Source organism: Seriola aureovittata, chromosome 15 (genome assembly GCF_021018895.1).
Source record: "Seriola aureovittata isolate HTS-2021-v1 ecotype China chromosome 15, ASM2101889v1, whole genome shotgun sequence".
Lineage (NCBI taxonomy): Eukaryota > Metazoa > Chordata > Actinopteri > Carangiformes > Carangidae > Seriola > Seriola aureovittata.
In genome coordinates, this window is record NC_079378.1 from 19365206 (window position 1) to 19382028 (window position 16823).

The 16823-nt window shown below is 38.8% G+C and overlaps 1 protein-coding gene across 4 annotated transcripts in view; it reads left to right on the forward strand.

Annotated features, from left to right (window-relative positions):
* The window catches only part of ntm (neurotrimin), a 427786-nt gene extending 411338 nt beyond the window's left edge, over window positions 1-16448 (forward strand). For 3 of the 4 annotated variants that reach the window (XM_056396544.1, XM_056396543.1, XM_056396546.1), the window contains 5 exons: window positions 2877-3005; window positions 4626-4746; window positions 5082-5233; window positions 8351-8386; window positions 11396-16448. In XM_056396544.1, coding sequence (XP_056252519.1) covers window positions 2877-3005; window positions 4626-4746; window positions 5082-5233; window positions 8351-8386; window positions 11396-11496 — 539 coding nt within the window. In that variant the 3' untranslated portion in view covers window positions 11497-16448. The remainder of the gene's footprint in view (window positions 1-2876; window positions 3006-4625; window positions 4747-5081; window positions 5234-8350; window positions 8387-11395) is intronic. The other variant, XM_056396545.1, reaches the window with a different exon arrangement.
* The last annotated feature ends 375 nt before the right edge of the window (window positions 16449-16823 follow it).

The following is a 16823-nucleotide window of genomic DNA, read 5'->3' on the forward strand; positions in this document are numbered from 1 at the left end:
ACTCTTCTTTTTAACACCCAAAATTAGTTTGTTCTCAACTTTCCTGTGGAACCAATCCAGCTCTTCTTTAGGGTGAGTAAGCTGTTATTGTTAAGTTGTTATGATATTTCTTTGGAAACATTTATCCCAAATTGATATTCGCAATCATTGTAATAGTTAAGCTCATCAAATAAATATGAATAAATATGAAACAGTCAAGAGGCCACGCCCACATCAATCAATCAATATGACCCTTTGCATATTGGTTAAAACTTGCCCCCAGATCATGCGCACCTAATTTGGTGAGCTTCTGTTGATGTACACATTTTTGGTGTTTGTGGTGCCCCCGTATGGTGAAACATGAATGAGTTATCGCCAATTTCCTTCTAATCTCTGCCCTTTTGCAAAGTTTTTTGATTGATGGCGGCCATGTTTTTTGACCGAGCTTGCCCATTTATAATAGAATTAGGCCGGCAAGATGTATACCAAATTTTTTAATTGATTGATGGATAGAATCACAATCAATAGATTCATGCATTTTACTGTTCATAACATAATTCAAATTACTAACCCTTTCAAAATTAAGATTTTGGCGTGTAATTACAGCGCCACCATCTAGTCGATTGGGCTCATGTTCCTAGGTCATTCCAGCTAACAGCAATTTAAGCCTCAGCATAAGACTCCACAGAAGGAACTACCCAATCGCCCTAAATTAAAGCTGCGAGCAGCAATGAGTGAGTTTCAGGCCTGACAAAGCTGAGCGAAGTCACTGCAGCTACTTTCGTTCTGTACCAATCACACACTTGTCATCATCACAAAGCCTGCCACGTTGGTGGTTAGAGAAACGCTTTGTTTAGCACGAGTGCTGCATGAAAGTGTGTTAATGGGTCAGTGTGACCTGTGGTGTAAAGCACTTTGAGTGGTTATTAAGACTACAAATGTGCTAAATAAATGATATTTACAGATGTGAAGGAAACTTGGCGTGTGTGCTCATATTGCAGGATGCGCCACCATCTGACCAACTTGGCTCATATTTCTTTGTAAGCATTTGCACATCATTTCCAGTTATGGGTCCAAGTTTCATGTGTCTAGCTCGTTCCAGATCACAGCAATTTTAACATGAGATGACAAATACATTTTTTTTTTTTTTAAAGTCTCTCAGAGGAACGAGTGTGTCTAATTTCAGAGTTTACGGAATAGTTGGATCACCAAGTCAGAAATTTACTCAAAATTAAACATCAAAATATGTTGTTCGTCAGCATTTCCCACTCTGATGCCCCATCAGCTGGACATCATTTATCTGTGCTTTCCAAAAGTGCTACAAATTACATTTGAAAAATACATGTTTTATGGTGATGGTTTGGTAAGGCAGGTTTAGGGAAACATAGTGGATTGAGTTAAAATGACAACTTTGTTTATGTTAAGGGACCTTTGTTGTTATGGTTACAATAATTAACTCTTAAATGTTCAGGAACAGTCAGGGTCACGGTTAAAAGAAACCAACACTGACTGCGAGAAATGAGTAACAAACAGTGATCTCTCGTCAGGTTGTGTTAACTATTAGTTAATTTCTTAAGGCTTCAAATTAACACTAAAGAAATCAAATTAAGTGTTTTATTTTGTTGTTGTTGTTAGCAGAGGCTCTCTGAGTTTCATGTGTCACACATATCAGACACAACATTACTAGTCATGAGTGAGGAGTGTTAATTTTTTTTTCTTTAATTTTTCCTCCATCAGTTATGGAGAAACACTGATTTCACGTGAGTCTGAAGGACAGCTGCTTTTGCTGCTGCCTGCCATAAAACCGAAGCTGGATGTATGTACTTTGACATTGTGCATCAGCTGGCAGCGTGGTCTTGATCAACTCTCCTCAGTGGATTACAGCTTGGCTATAACTGACACTGTGGTCTCTGTTGGCGAGATGTTGCCTCTTTTGAGAGAAAACTGAGCATCAAAAAGGAACAAGAGGCGCACAAATGGAACGGAGTGGAACCTGCACACCTGTACAAGTCCTGCTCATACGTTTCCTCAAGTGATCAGTGTGTCACTGAGGACTGGTCTCCATAACAACCATCCCAGCAAAGTGAATCCATTTTCAATTTATTACTGTCACCTACCAACATCTTGAGAGAAGGCTTGAAGTCAATTATGTCTTTTGTTCTTTATGTTGAGTGCTGTATTAAGTGTCTCTGTGAAGCGTGTCAGATTGATACAAGACAAAGTAGCCGTGCTGGCATTTTCTCCCGTTCATGTTCTCATATCTCAGTTGTAGTCTTGGTGTGCTTTCAGGCGTGAGAGACACAAAAAACAGGACAGTATGAAAGTTCTGACAGACGAGTGATAATGAGCGGAGGCTGAACAAAGCACTAATCACCAAGTGTTGTAACACCCCCGAAAAATGTCGGAAAAAGAGACAGAATTGGGCACATGTCATGATATTTACTAGTGTAAGTTTTGACACACATGTAGCTGTGTGACATTTGCCTGTCATACCAGATCAGGTTGCTACAAGACTTAACAGGATCTGTCACTGATGTTGCTGCTGAACTCAGATCTTCGATTTCTGTTAGGGGGTTAGATCTGAACGTCTCCCTTTGTTTGGTTAATAACAAAATATTATTTTTTTCCCTTTAAACGCCAGAATTTTTTTTTTTTTTTTGTTACTGCAGTTCATCACAAATCCAAATAACTAGATAAATATAACTGTAGCAAATGTCCATAATTAACACCTTCCTTCCTTCCTCTCCATGCACCAGTGTGACGATGACTCTCCCAAAGGCCACGCGGGGGACGCCGAGTGTGAAAATATCAATTGAGGCCACAGCTGTTGACTCACCGTATTAACTCTGAATGACCATCTCCACTTTCTCCCACTTTGTGTGTGTGATCTTTCACAGGGGACCTGGCGTCAGATGACGAGTACCTGGAAATCCCATCTATCTCCAGGCAGAGAGCAGGGACGTACGAATGCACAGCTGTCAACGATATTGACACAGATGTTCAGACTGTCGACATCACCGTCAACTGTGAGTCAGCTGCAACAAACATGTATACTAAAATATAGTGTTTTTATCAGTCTGTTAAGAGAATTCAGTATATCCGATATGTTTTTATACTCATATAATTTTTGAATTAATTTCCATGCAAAAGTACAGGTTCCAGCTACTGAGATATGGGCCTTTGTTGCTTTTCTTGTGAACTGAATGGCACTGAATGTGCGACTGTTGATTTGATGTTGGGCCTGTGGAAAATTGTTTTGGGGATTTTCTTTACTAATTTCTACCATTAATCAGCGCTGATTAATCAGTTAATTAAAAACAATATTTTAAACACTTATCAAAAATGTATCAAAAAGCTGTAACCCTACCGATAAGCAAAGTATAAGTATTGGGTACAAGAATGTTTAACTCTAGAAATTTGAACACAATCTTACATAGCCTGGTGAGAGAAATGGGTTCTTCATCTGTCTTCATGTATCGTCCCTGTTAAGAAACATGTGGTAAAGCAATGTTTGAAGCTTTTCTCGACAACTGCTCTTCCTCAGATCCTCAGCAACACACCTGCCAAGTTTAGAATCCTTCAGACAAGCGGTTGTCAAGAAAATCCAAATACAGAATGTTCCATTTATAGTGAGATATATACAGCGTGTTTACATTAAATGTATTAATCAAGGTTGAACAATTTTCTAATTCCCAGCGAAATGAAATAGCTGTAACATACAATGTTGGTTATATATGGAGGTATCTTATTTTCCTTTTCAATCAGGCAGTATATGTTTTTGCATTTGCAATCCTATTGGAATTATGGCTATTCCCCCATGCCCAATAATCTTTTCATCCTGGAGAGGCTTGGAATGATTTCATAGTTTGAGCTCATTTCATTTGAAATGCCTGTAGTGCCACTTTAAAAAGTAGACACAGGTTTATTTCTAATAATTTTCTGTACATAGTTGATACAAACTTATTTTAATATGTAACCATTTTATTATTGAGTTTCACTTTTTAAGCAAAACCTAATCAGAGTTTCTCAACTGTAATGATGTGCTTCTTCTTTGAAACCGAAAACCTTTGGCTTTTTGGCTGTTGGTTTGATTAAAAAAGACATTTTGAAGTCATTATATGGGGTTTAGGAAAATTTTCTATTTTTGTATATATTGTATTGTCCATTGATTAATTAAGGAATTTATTGGTGTATTTATTGACGATGAAAATAAGTGAAGCCCTAACATATAGAGCTGCATAGTTAATTTTTTTTTGCATCATCTTTTGCATGCCATTTTTCAGCCCATACAGCTGCAAACACATTGTGAATTTGTGGGTTAGCCTACATTTCTAGGCTTTGCTCAAACAGGAAAAAAGTCTTTTTGATAAATTGCTGTGCCTTTGCTGCAGAAGAAGGAGAATAGATTGTATCACATTAAAACCTGAAGAGTTAATTCCCTCTCATCATATCCTGACACTGTGCAGTTATACGCAGTGTAATAAATATTATACTTAGTTCATAATTCCTGTTCACTTGTGGTCATGGTGTCGATCCCAGCCCTGAATCAAAACTGGGACAGAAGAGGAGAAAATGCCGTGACCCCTCTCCTGATATCCTGGACTTGTGTTGCTCTGTAGTCCTGATCACAGTGCTCCTATGTTTAGATGCTCCAACCGTGTCAGAGGGCAGAGATGTTGGAGTGACTCTGGGCCAAAGAGGAGTGCTGGAGTGTGAGGCTGATGCAGTGCCTGAGGCAGATTTTGAGTGGTATAAAGATGACAGAAGGTAATGGGTTTTACATTTGCATTTTAAGTAGACAAACGGACGAAGTATGTATATATGTGTGTGTGTGTGTGTGTGTGTGTGTGTGTGTGTATTTGTATGCTTACTGATCAGTTTTCACAGTTACTGATTGATCAGCTGCCAGTCACACAGGCATTAAGATTATAAGATTACTGCAAAATTGCATGTATTAAATAATATTAATTAAATTATTGTTGTTGCGCTCAGTAATTTGGCGGGGGACTTAAGAAAACATAGACAAAGCAAAAACATAATTAACTGCTTACATGCTTAGTTGCATTTGTGGTTTGTCCATGAACATTTTTTCTCCTGTGTAGGATCTTCAATGGCTTTGACGGCACGGAGATTGTGAACACTGGATCACTGTCCAAGCTGACATTTTTTAACGTGTCTGACGGAGATTACGGGAACTACACCTGTGTTGCCGTCAACAAACTTGGGAGCTCAAACACAAGCTTCCTTCTGTATGGTGAGTACAGGAATCTGTTACATTTATACTACAGAGAGGACTATTTCTATGTTTCAGTGACAAATAATTTAATTTAAAATTTTTAGTTGTACCTGATGGTTTAAATTTCGCTAATATATTTTGTGAAATTTACAGTTTAACTTCTGTTTTCCTTGTGGAGGAAATAAGTGGAAAAAAAGTCTTTAGCCGCTTAGACTTGCTGCAGCCGCGCACAGCAAAAAGAAAGCCTGCACAGTTTTTGCACAGACTGTAGTACAAAAACAAAACGCTCCATTGCTAGACAACACAATAGCTGTTGATATTATCCTCTGAGCAGTGATTTACAAAAAACATTTTTTGTTGCCTTCCCTTGTCTGAATGTCATTCTGTGAGTCTTTGCCCTGCAAAGTCCACAATCTGCTCTAGGTTTAACTCCTCTGCTCATTCATTCTCAATGCAAAATAAAAGCCGTCCACTGATGCTCTCTGTCTCACTGCGCTCCTTAAAATTCTCAAACACTGAATCCCTGAATGAGCTCTGCAGTCACGATAGCAATTGTCAAAAATAGCAGAAAGGTCACTGAAGGTGGATAAGGGTGGAATACGGCACTGAGACTCAGTGTTGCTGCTAATTTGTCCCAGTGGCCGTTCATGGTATTACAAACAAAACATCTTCCCCACAGAACACCATTATAAAAGACACATCCATAAAAGTTTAGTCAGGACACGTCCAACTGCAAGCAAGATTGTTTTTTACTTTTTATTCCTAGAATTTTTAGTCCATGGAGGTTTTTTTTTATTTGTAAAACTTTCCCAGAGCCTAGAAAAGTGAATTATGTTTTGTATATTTTTTTAAGTGTAAGGGCCTAGCAGGAACACTAATGCATATGTGCAGTGGGTCGTATAATGCAGTAGTACACCTGGATGATAAAAAAATGTTTTGGGTCATGCACCAGGTGAGCAATTTTCATTCAAGTGAAAGGGCGCCATCTGTGAGTCCAGTATCAGACTCCACCAGGTAGAAGATCCTGAGTGAGCATAACAGTCACACACATCACTGGTGTGTTTGACTTGGGTCCTTTAGCATCATCACTAAGTGATGCATTAAATCAGTGATTAATTAAGGCATTTTTCTGCTGTTCACAAACTGCTTGTCCAGGAGTGAACACACCACTCGCTCCCCCTGTCACTCGGTCAGTGAATGTAAACATTTAAAACATACACTATATTGCCAAAAGTATTGGCTCACCTGCCTTGACTCGCATATGAACTTAAGTGACATCCCATTCTTAATCCCTAGGGTTCAATATGATGTCGGTCCACCCTTTGCAGCTATAACAGCTTCAACTCTTCTGGGAAGGCTTTCCACAAGGTTTAGGAGTGTGTTTATGGGAATTTTTGACCATTCTTCCAGAAGCGCATTTGTGAGGTTACACTGATGTTGGACAAGAAGGCCTGGCTCTCAGTCTCCGCTCTAATTCGTCCCAAAGGTGTTCTATCAGGTTGAGGTCAGGACTCTGTGCAGGCCAGTCAAGTTCATCCACACCAAACTCTCTGATCCATGTCTTTATGGACCTTGCTTTGTGCACTGGTGCACAGTCATGTTGGAACAGGAAGGGGCCATCCCCAAACTGTTCCCATAAAGTTGGGAGCATGGAATTGTCCAAAATCTCTTGGTATGCTGAAGCATTCAGAGTTCCTTTCACTGGAACTAAGGGGCCAAGCCCAGCTCCTGAAAAACAACCCCACACCAAACACCAAAATCCCCCCTCCACCAAACTTTACACTTGGCACAATGCAGTCAGACAAGTATCGTTCTCCTGGCAACCGCCAAACCCAGACTCGTCCATCAGATCGCCAGATGGTGAAGCGCGATTTGTCACTCCAGAGAACACGTCTCCACTGCTCTAGAGTCCAGTGGCGGCGTGCTTTACACCCCTGCATCCAACGCTTTGCATTGCACTTGGTGATGTATGGCTTGGATGCAGCTGCTCGGCCATGGAAACCCATTCTATGAAGCTCTCTACGAACTGTTCTTGAGCTAATCTGAAGGCCACATGAAGTTTGGAGGTCTGTAGCGACTGACTCTGCAGAAAGTTGGCGACCTCTGCGCACTATGCGCCTCAGCATCCGCTGACCCCGCTCCGTCATTTTACGTGGCCTACCACTTCGTGGCTGAGTTGCTGTCGTTCCCAATCGCTTCCACTTTGTTATAATACCACTGACAGTTGACTGTGGAATATTTAGGAGCGAGGAAATTTCACCACTGGACTTGTTGCACAGGTGGCATCTTATCACAGTACCACACTGGAATTCACTGAGCTCCTGAGAGCGACCCAATCTTTCACAAATGTTTGTAGAAACAGTCTGCATGCTTTGGTGCTTGATTTTATACACCTGTGGCCAAGGAAGTGATTGGAACACCTGATTTCAATTATTTGGATGGGTGAGTGAATACTTTTGGCAATATAGTATATCTAGACTGAGAGTTGAGAATGTGAACTCTCTGGACATGAAGCTGGGTCTGCCTCCTGCAGCCGCACACTCACCATCATCTTCTTCTCTGATGCAGATGCTGATTCGGCTCCTCTCTTTTGTTGCATACTCACATGGTTTATCATGACTTTATTATGTGACTTGGTTTTAATGATTGCATCTTTAATTGCAGCAAAGTACCATACTTGACATGAAAAAAAATATTAACCCCCCCCCCAAAAAAAACAAAACAAAACAGTACAGTAAAGTAACGAGAGAAAATGTAAGTCATCACTTCCACCCCTGGCATCACATGTTGGCGTCATTCCCGGGGCCTTGTTTCACACCAAAGAAATAACCACATGTCAAAAGTCAAAGGTGTCACAAAAAAACTGAATCGTGCATATCATTAACTTATCAACACTGTAGTGTGGTAGCCGTAGTGAGAATTAAAATAGTGTAGTGTTAAACCTTTGAAATGGACTTGTGATTTGATGAATGGCTGTTGGGACTATTATCAGTTTGACCTCTTCAGTACCTGTTCAGCACCAGTTTAAAGTCCATTCAGCAGCATACTTTTCATGCTTTTCACAAGTGTTGTCAATGATATGTTGCTGTTCTGTTTCCAATATGTTGCTCTGTTTCATTTGTTCCCCTGGTGTAGTGGTAATTGAACCCACTAGCTCAACGCTATTGCAAGGTTAGTATTCTGCACCAGCATGCACTTCAGCTGTTGTGGGTCGAAAGCATTAACCGCATGCTCGGACATGACAAACATTGCCATTTTCACAATCAGGAAGTCAGGCTCCAGTGTCACTGGAGTTATAGCGTTGTGTTTCTTCTGTATTTGACAAGAAGAGACAAATAATTTCTTGGTTCTTTATTCCTATCAGGACTGTACTGTTTTAATGACTCTTTGTTCCCTTTATGAATTCATATTTTAGAGCTGTTTGGTGGCAATCTTTGTATCTTTGTGAAAATGGTCAATGTAGCCCATTGCACTAACCATGTTTCATCTTTGTCCTTTGCAAACCTAACTGCCTCTCTGTGTGACATCGGCTTCATTTTGATTTTTGCATGCTCTTTTTCCCATGTAAGTATTTGTCATATTTTTTTATCATCATTTGTGCTTATGTGACTGTTTCCACCTGCTGTATTTGAACTGTCCATCCTACACAGAAAACGTAATAGCGAAAGCAAACACAGAGAGAGCTCCAAAAACTCACTGTTGGCACAAATGTTTCTTGTATCTGCAATAGTGGCTGTAGATTGTAGATGCCTGGTGTAGATTATTCCTTTACATGTTTTTAGAACCAGTTTTTAAACATATGGATCTGTGGTGATAGTGCAAAGATAAACACCTCCCCCATCTTGTCATTTAATGCGTCCTTGTGAGTTCTGGTTGCACCATCTTGTAAGGGAACTCACTCCATTAACAACACAGAACTGTATTAATGGCCTTGATTTTGACTATGAGTGAACGTCATTATTCTAATTAGCCATATGCAGGATTAGGGATAATCCACTGTGGCAGGGTAATTGGATAGATGCCCCAAAGGAAACTGGTGAACTCATGGAAATCCAAGGGAAATGAGTAGTCATTGTGTGACAAGCTTCAAAGTAAAAAGTTCAAATTTGTCCTCAATCCTCATACAATGCGTTCATTTAGATGGAACTTGCCTCATCCCTGAAAAGAGCATGATGAAAATATTATGTCTTTTCACTGTTGCATCATACAATTGTATTATATTTTAGTAGTAGATGAATTCCCTGTGAATTTCTTACGGTGTTCTTAAAAGCTGTGCACACACTAGTAATACTAAAATACTGCAGGTGCATTAAAAACTAAAGGATAAAGCTTAAATTTAATGTAAAGTACTGAAAGTCTGGCTTACATTTTTGTTACATCTAAGAATTATTTATCTGATACATAAAAGAGCACCAGGCACAAAAGCCGTGTTTCCAAAAAGCGTGCTACATCACTGTATGTTCTGCACATACTTTATTTTACACTCTATGTAGTATATATATTATTATATGCGTTAGGATCTGGGCAAATATTCAGGAAACATTGATAGTAGCACTATATTTGCTGACAGCCAATCAGCTACAACTGACCAAAGTAAACCTGCAAGTCAAAGCATCATTAAAAAAAGCCTGTGGGTTAATAGACCAGTTCTCAGTCCTTATTAAAGACAAGATTATGGTCTAGAAGCAATAAATGCTGGGCAATGACCACTTCTAATCCTGTCAAACTCTAGTACAGCATTTGATGCTGCAGACCATGTCATTGTGACCATCACACCCAAAAAACAGGTGCTATATGCAGCACTAAATGTAGTTCACATTCTGCTTCCTAATCAAAGCTTTTACTGTATACGTCATTGTCATTATATGTGCTGTTTATTTATAGTTCCCAACAATGATTGCTTCCTGGATATGGTTTACCTGCCTACATGAGAGAACAATATTTCACAACATGATACCTGTCAGTTATGTACTGATTGTATCACAAAGATCCAGACTTTAGCTAGAATAAATCTGCAAGTATAACGCATAATATTATAAAACCAAATGGGTGATGCTCTTATGACCTTTTTATATGAAATAAACTGTTTTACATATACAAGCAGCTCCAGCTGCATATGTTAAGCACTAATAATGATGTCAACAGGAACATAGATTGAAAACAAAGGAGAACCTAGGATAGAACCTTGAGCTACTCCACATCATCAGTGTTGTATATGTCCTTTTCCAATGAAGGAAGTGCCACATGTTTTTGTGTTGGTGGTATGATGGGCATATGAAGTTCAGGACTTTGACACCAGAGACTTGGATTCTCATCCTGACCCCCCATCAGTGGTTAGGTTGATACAATAAAAACACTTTAAGATTAGGAAAAAATCATGGTCTTAGTTAAGTAAAAAACAAAAAAAACAAAACAAAAACAATGTTGACTTTATTTAATTAAGACCACAATATTTGCCTAACCATGGAATGGAAATGCATTCATTTCATACATTCAGTATGGACATTTTGCAACTTGACAGATATGTTCATTAAAATGTTTGTTATTTATGCTGAAAGAAAGTAAGACCTCATTCTGTTTACCTCAAAACATACAAAAATCAATTTTTAGGAGACAGGTTTGCCTAATTTACAGATGAAGCATAGTGTTACTCTACAAAATGGACATAATGTACATACTGTTTTTTATATGTTAAACTCTGTGGAGGCCGATAGCTCCGCATCACAGCTGCAGAGCAGGGATGAAAGTAAGGAAAACATCTGATAACTTTCATAATCTCGTGTTGATGCCATGTCACTAATAGAACCTTGTTATCCATACCTCCAAATCCCCAATAATTCTAAACATTAATTGTAATCAGTGACTCAGCTATAATCACTAATTATGTACTCTGGTTTTTATGCAGAAAATACAATGTGAAGCAGTCACCTTGTGTTCTCATGCAAACATCATCAAACTACAAGTCACAGTAATCACAAATGCTGTAAGGTTATTAAGCCAATAAATTGTTATCAGCAGATAAGAACTTAATTTAATAATTTACCCCCAGTGGCGCTAACACAACAGAAAAAAACAATCACCAGTGGAGGAACTTACCCAGGTGTTATTTTTTCTTCTTCTTCTTCTTCTTCTTCTTCTTCTTCTTCTTCTTCTTCTTTCTTTCTTTCTCCCTCCTGTCAGGGCCGAGAGCAGTTCAGGATGGCAGCGGCGGCGCGATGGGAGTGCACTCACACACCTGTCTCCTCTTCATAGTGTTTCTGCCATTCCTGCTCAGGTTTTGAAGAGGAATGGATTTGAACACGAGTGATGTGTGCGTGTATGTGTATGTGTGTGTGTGTGTGTGTGTGTGTGTGTGTGTGTGTGTGTGTGTGTGTGTATGTGCGTGCGTGGGTGCGTCTGTTTTTTTTGTTTGTTTTGAACCAGAACCATAAACTGATGCACAGTGAGTGCATGAAGTACCAAGCTACGTCATGATGTTGATACACTAGATAAGTACATAACAAAATGTTGTTTATTTTATTTTATTTTATTTTATTTTATTTTATTTTATTTTCCTTTTTAAGGATGTAACAGAAGTTTCACACCTTAACTGATTTGTGTTCAATATTTTTCTCTTTAAATTATATTACTCTGGATTGTCTCTTTTTACGTGTGTCTCGGGAAAAGAAAGGATTTTCTAAAATGAGGTGTCTCTTATTCAGATGGATTTGTCTTAATTTTTAACTGCATTGCATATTCATCTCAACTCCAGGAAAAGGCAAATTTATGGCACGTATGAGAGGTGAATGTTAAATACCTCAAAGTCAAACCGAGACAGTGAAGCAGTAGGAATTTAGGTTACCCCGAGGCTGAAAGCCTGGTATTATCATATTTTAATGTATAATAATTATCATTCAGTCTGGTTGTTGAAAGCAGAATTGTTTTTGACCTTCATGTATTTTTGTTCCCAGCATTATAGTGATATACTTGCGGTTGTGATATGCTAATCTTTTAATTTTCTTTTTTTTCCAGTCATGTTTAGTTTTAAATTTTTTGACAAAGGAAAATATAATGTTGTAATTAATTAGGATTGAATATCCTAGTTTAACGTCTTTGTTGTATTTTTTTTTTCTTTACCAGTACAGTTGTACACAATAATGGTGTCAAGAATAATTATGTTATAATTATGTAGTTCAAATGGAGCGAGAGTTTACTCCACGTGTGGAGTCAATGTCTGACTTAAGTAATGCAAATTTATTAATGCGTTTCTACTTGTTTGAACGTCATGCAATTTCTACACGACACAGTTATTTGCGAAAACGTTCCTGTTCATGTTCCAAACCAGCAGTGTAAGGTTAGAGACAACTCAGTAAGATCATGTTAAAATGAAAATAAACACTTTATGCATGTAGTTAGACACCAGTAACCCAAAGACTTTACACATTTAGTTACCACCTTACTTCACAGATTTGTTTCCTTGTCTCAACACCAACCAAAACACCAACACTTCCATAGTATTGTCTTTTCACAAACAAGAGGGTTAACATGCTGTGTTTTCATAAGGGTTTAAGATGGGGGTTAATTGGGAAAAAAAAAAAAATCTAAATTCATTGATACCTTTAAACCAAAATGTACAGTATGTGGTTCATGACTGTGAAATGTCCATCTGAACGTGACATTTCCAGCTTTTATTGAAAAGAAAAAGATAGAATTGCAGGCTCACTGTGCGGCATGTGAGCCAATTGCAATAACAGAGATTGATCAGAGGACTGAGCGAAAAGGCTACAACTGCTTTTTATCACTTGATATATAGCCTGCATTATCAGGAAAGACAGGATATATAAGAAAAGAAGAAAATCATATCTCTGTGTTTTATTGTGGAATAAAATCAGTGCAGACAGAGCATCAAAGAGGCTGTAAACAAACAACAGACCTGTTACCTTATTTTCTTGTGAACGTCAGGATTTTATGCAACAATCAGTAACCTCTCACAACACGGCAGCGAGAATTGAAGCCAGTATCTTGTATCTCTTGTGTTGGCAAGTGATTCACAACAACTGCCAGGCCGCACTCAGGTTCAACCCAGCGGTGGAAAAGAGCTGAGTGACAACAACAATGAAAGCAAGATTTGGTGTTAGGCTTCTGGTATTGTAATGTGGAAAAGTATTTTTTAAATATCATGAATCTCATGATGAATGCATCAGTATCTGTTTGTCAGTGTACATCAAACACAACACAACCATCTACTGACTGAGCTGCACTGCACATCACTGGACTATGTGCAGCACTAAAACACATGTAGGATTGCATTAAAACAACATCAAACAGGAACAGTGGATTAAAACCAATTGGTGTGTGTCTGTGTAGTGGTGGGGCAAGGATTTTTAAATTAATACGACCTCAGTTGACACTGAGCAGGGTCTGACAGGACAGAGCGAGCGAGACAGAACCAGTGATCTCGCTTCCCTTCACGATCACATTTCCTCTTTTAAAAGAAAATACTGATCTTTTTCTTTTTCCTGGATTGCCTTGTGCTCAGGTGAGGTCTTAGTCTGTCGTCCATGTGTACCTCAATTTTTCCTTTATAGCTCTTGGGGATAACAACGTTTGTGCTCCTTGATGTGAAGAAAAAGAGCCAATATCCAAATCAAAAAGGCATGAAACAGATAGGGCCATTATTGAAATTGATCAGGGTAATCATCAGCTGAATCTGACAGGCTAATCACCGTTTGTTTTCACACACAAGACAAAGGAAGAGAGAGAGAGACAGACACTGCGGACTGTTATTCATCTCCAGCACAGTGATGTTTGGAAATGACACTGTAATTATTCCATCTTGGCTTGAAGGATGGCGGGACTGATCTCGCATCTATTTTGTCATTTTGCCACAAGATTAACCACATTTAAGACCACCTCCCAAGGAGGTCTGTGCTGGAGCCCTCCACAGATGAAAGTAGTTGCTATCAATATTCCCACAAACAATCACAGCCTCATCACTCCGAGTTCACTTGAAAGGCTGAAAAGGAACTGAACGTGAAAAAAATCTTGCTTAATAGTTTGCCTGGAAATATCAATTAACACACATACACACACACACACGTACGCACACACACACACACACATTATCCTATATCTCTGCCTACATTTAATTTGTAGAACAGCCAAGCACACATTGTAAAAACTGGGTCATTTATTTTATTTTTTTTTTACTACCTCTGAGCAGTTGTTCAGCAATGTGTCGAATTATTTACCACCTTAAAGTAATGTCAAAGTAATATTTAGATCTAGTTTTTGGATGTCCATTTGTGTGCATTGTAACGACAGTGTAAGCGATGCACATTCACAGAAGTCCCATGCGATGCCACACAGCTGTATTAGTCAGTAGGTGTATCTTAGAGCTCCACAGGTTTCTGAAAGGACAGCACAGACAGCTGAATGTTTATGCAGTTTATTGCTTTGTCCTTGATAATTGTGTTTTTTCTTTTTTTTTTCTTTTTTTATGTCATTTCAAATGCAATAAAATATCATTTCTCAAGTCAAGCACACTATTACTGAGGACAGACACATATAAGTTGCTTAGCTTTAGAGCACAGGCAGATTTGTACAAACCAGCAGGGCTGCTGGCAATATATAACATGTTATGCATTCCTAGATTAAATGGAAATGAAAGTTTTTTTTTTTCATATATAACCAGATGTGTGGAGTTGGTTGTACAGCTGACTTAACTTAATAATCCACTCAATAATAGAAATGCCATATGGTCACTATGGTGGCACATTAATATCCTGATGAACTCTGATGAGATATGTGGTCACAAACAAATTGTTGCACACTGAGCTGAGGAAGCAGGATGGAGGCAAAGAGTGGTCTGATCTGGGATCTGAGGATGTGGTGTCCTGCCTTTCCATTGGAGATTGAAAGCTGTCACTGTCAAATCGCTGCTGGAAATCCCACTAGATCACATTTCCTAAGGTGTAGGCCTTGGTTGGTCTGAGCGGCGCACAGCCAAAAGAAAAGCATCATCTTCATTTCCTTTTTTCACCTGCTGTCCCAGACATGTATTAAGACTGGAGAAATCCTATGCAGGCTGCTTCTTTTTTTTTTTCTGACCTGGAGCCTTTTATTTTACTTAGCACCAGTGTTTTCGATGTATTATGGGAGAACTCCGCAGCAGATAACATACATATTTCAGTGTGAAATAAGCAACTTCTATAAGTGAAAATAATTCATCATTTCTCAGACAAACAGTTGACAGTTGTACTACAGTTTCTTTCTGCATGACATTAAAAAAAGTCAGCCTCTCCGCTGTCTTATTAGAGCAAATGCAAATGTTCCAAATTCCCCCCAAGCTTGACTTTTAAAAAAGGATATGCAAGACACACTGTAAGTCCCATTCAAGCCAAACTTATAATGATAAAGCCTAGCAACCCGGGGAGAGGATCTCAGAAATACACTGGTAAAATATTTCTGATTTGCCTCCAAAGTTCAGCTTGGAAACTGCACTGAAAAGGCCTGAATACACATAAATTCTCCTGTTTCTGTCTGACTCCAGTCAGCCAATTCTGAATCACAGCCCATGAAGGCTTATATTTTGGCAGTAGCACTGCATATTTATGTTGATATGACCAATTCCACTCTCTGTTTGAAGACTGCATAGGGATTGCAGGGCTCATTCTTTCTCTCAGCCCAAGCAAACATGGGTCCAGTTGGAACATGGACTGATTTTTGGAAAAAAAAAAAAAAAAAAAAAGCTATGGGTACATTTATTTTCTTTGTCTTTATGTGTGCAAGGCAAGAGAGAAGTCTTTGAAGAAAATTTGATACCATTTAAGAAAAATGACTGAGTTTGTGTTGCACCTATCAGATAGTGCTATTAATTTTAGGTGTTGTGACATTTGTGTGATTTGCATTGCAGTCTGGAAGGGATCATTTTTGGATGTGAACTTTGGTTAGACATGAGAAATCAAACCTTTGTCTCAGCGTCCAGGGGGGTTATTATCATAGCAGACGCATGAAGTAGTCTCATGATACCATGAGATTTATTTTGGATGATTCACATAAATAAAATTCTGCCCTTTGCCTGGCTACAAGTTCACAGAGCTCTCTTTAAACCGGATTGTTCACAAGTGGAGGGAGACGTCATGCTATTTGACTCCCCCGCATTGTAAAGGATTGTTGGTTCTTATGTATTTTCTTGATGAAAAGTGTGTGCTCATATTTAAAACTGATAATAAAATGTTGTATCTTAAGATCATGCTTTGATATATTTGTGGTGTTTTTATTCACTCAGATTAAATATCCATAGGAACATATCAGATGTTTTGCCAATAGACTTTCCCAAGGTGCACAAACAGCAGCATTCCCCACACTGGCACCTATCCAGTAACAAGGCAAACCTATTGATTTCCATCTCCCTCAGAAGTCCTGACCTTGAACTGAGCTCATTGTGGTCTGTCAGCAACCAACAATGGCTAACTACAGTTCTCTAAATGACACCAGTGCGCTTCAGCCTCGACATGTTGTTTTAAAAGATTCTGGTACATCTATTATGAACCAAAACAGCAGGAGGTCTGCTATAAAGCACTGAATCTTTTCTCTTCCTGCACAATGAATGTTAATTGCACAGTGT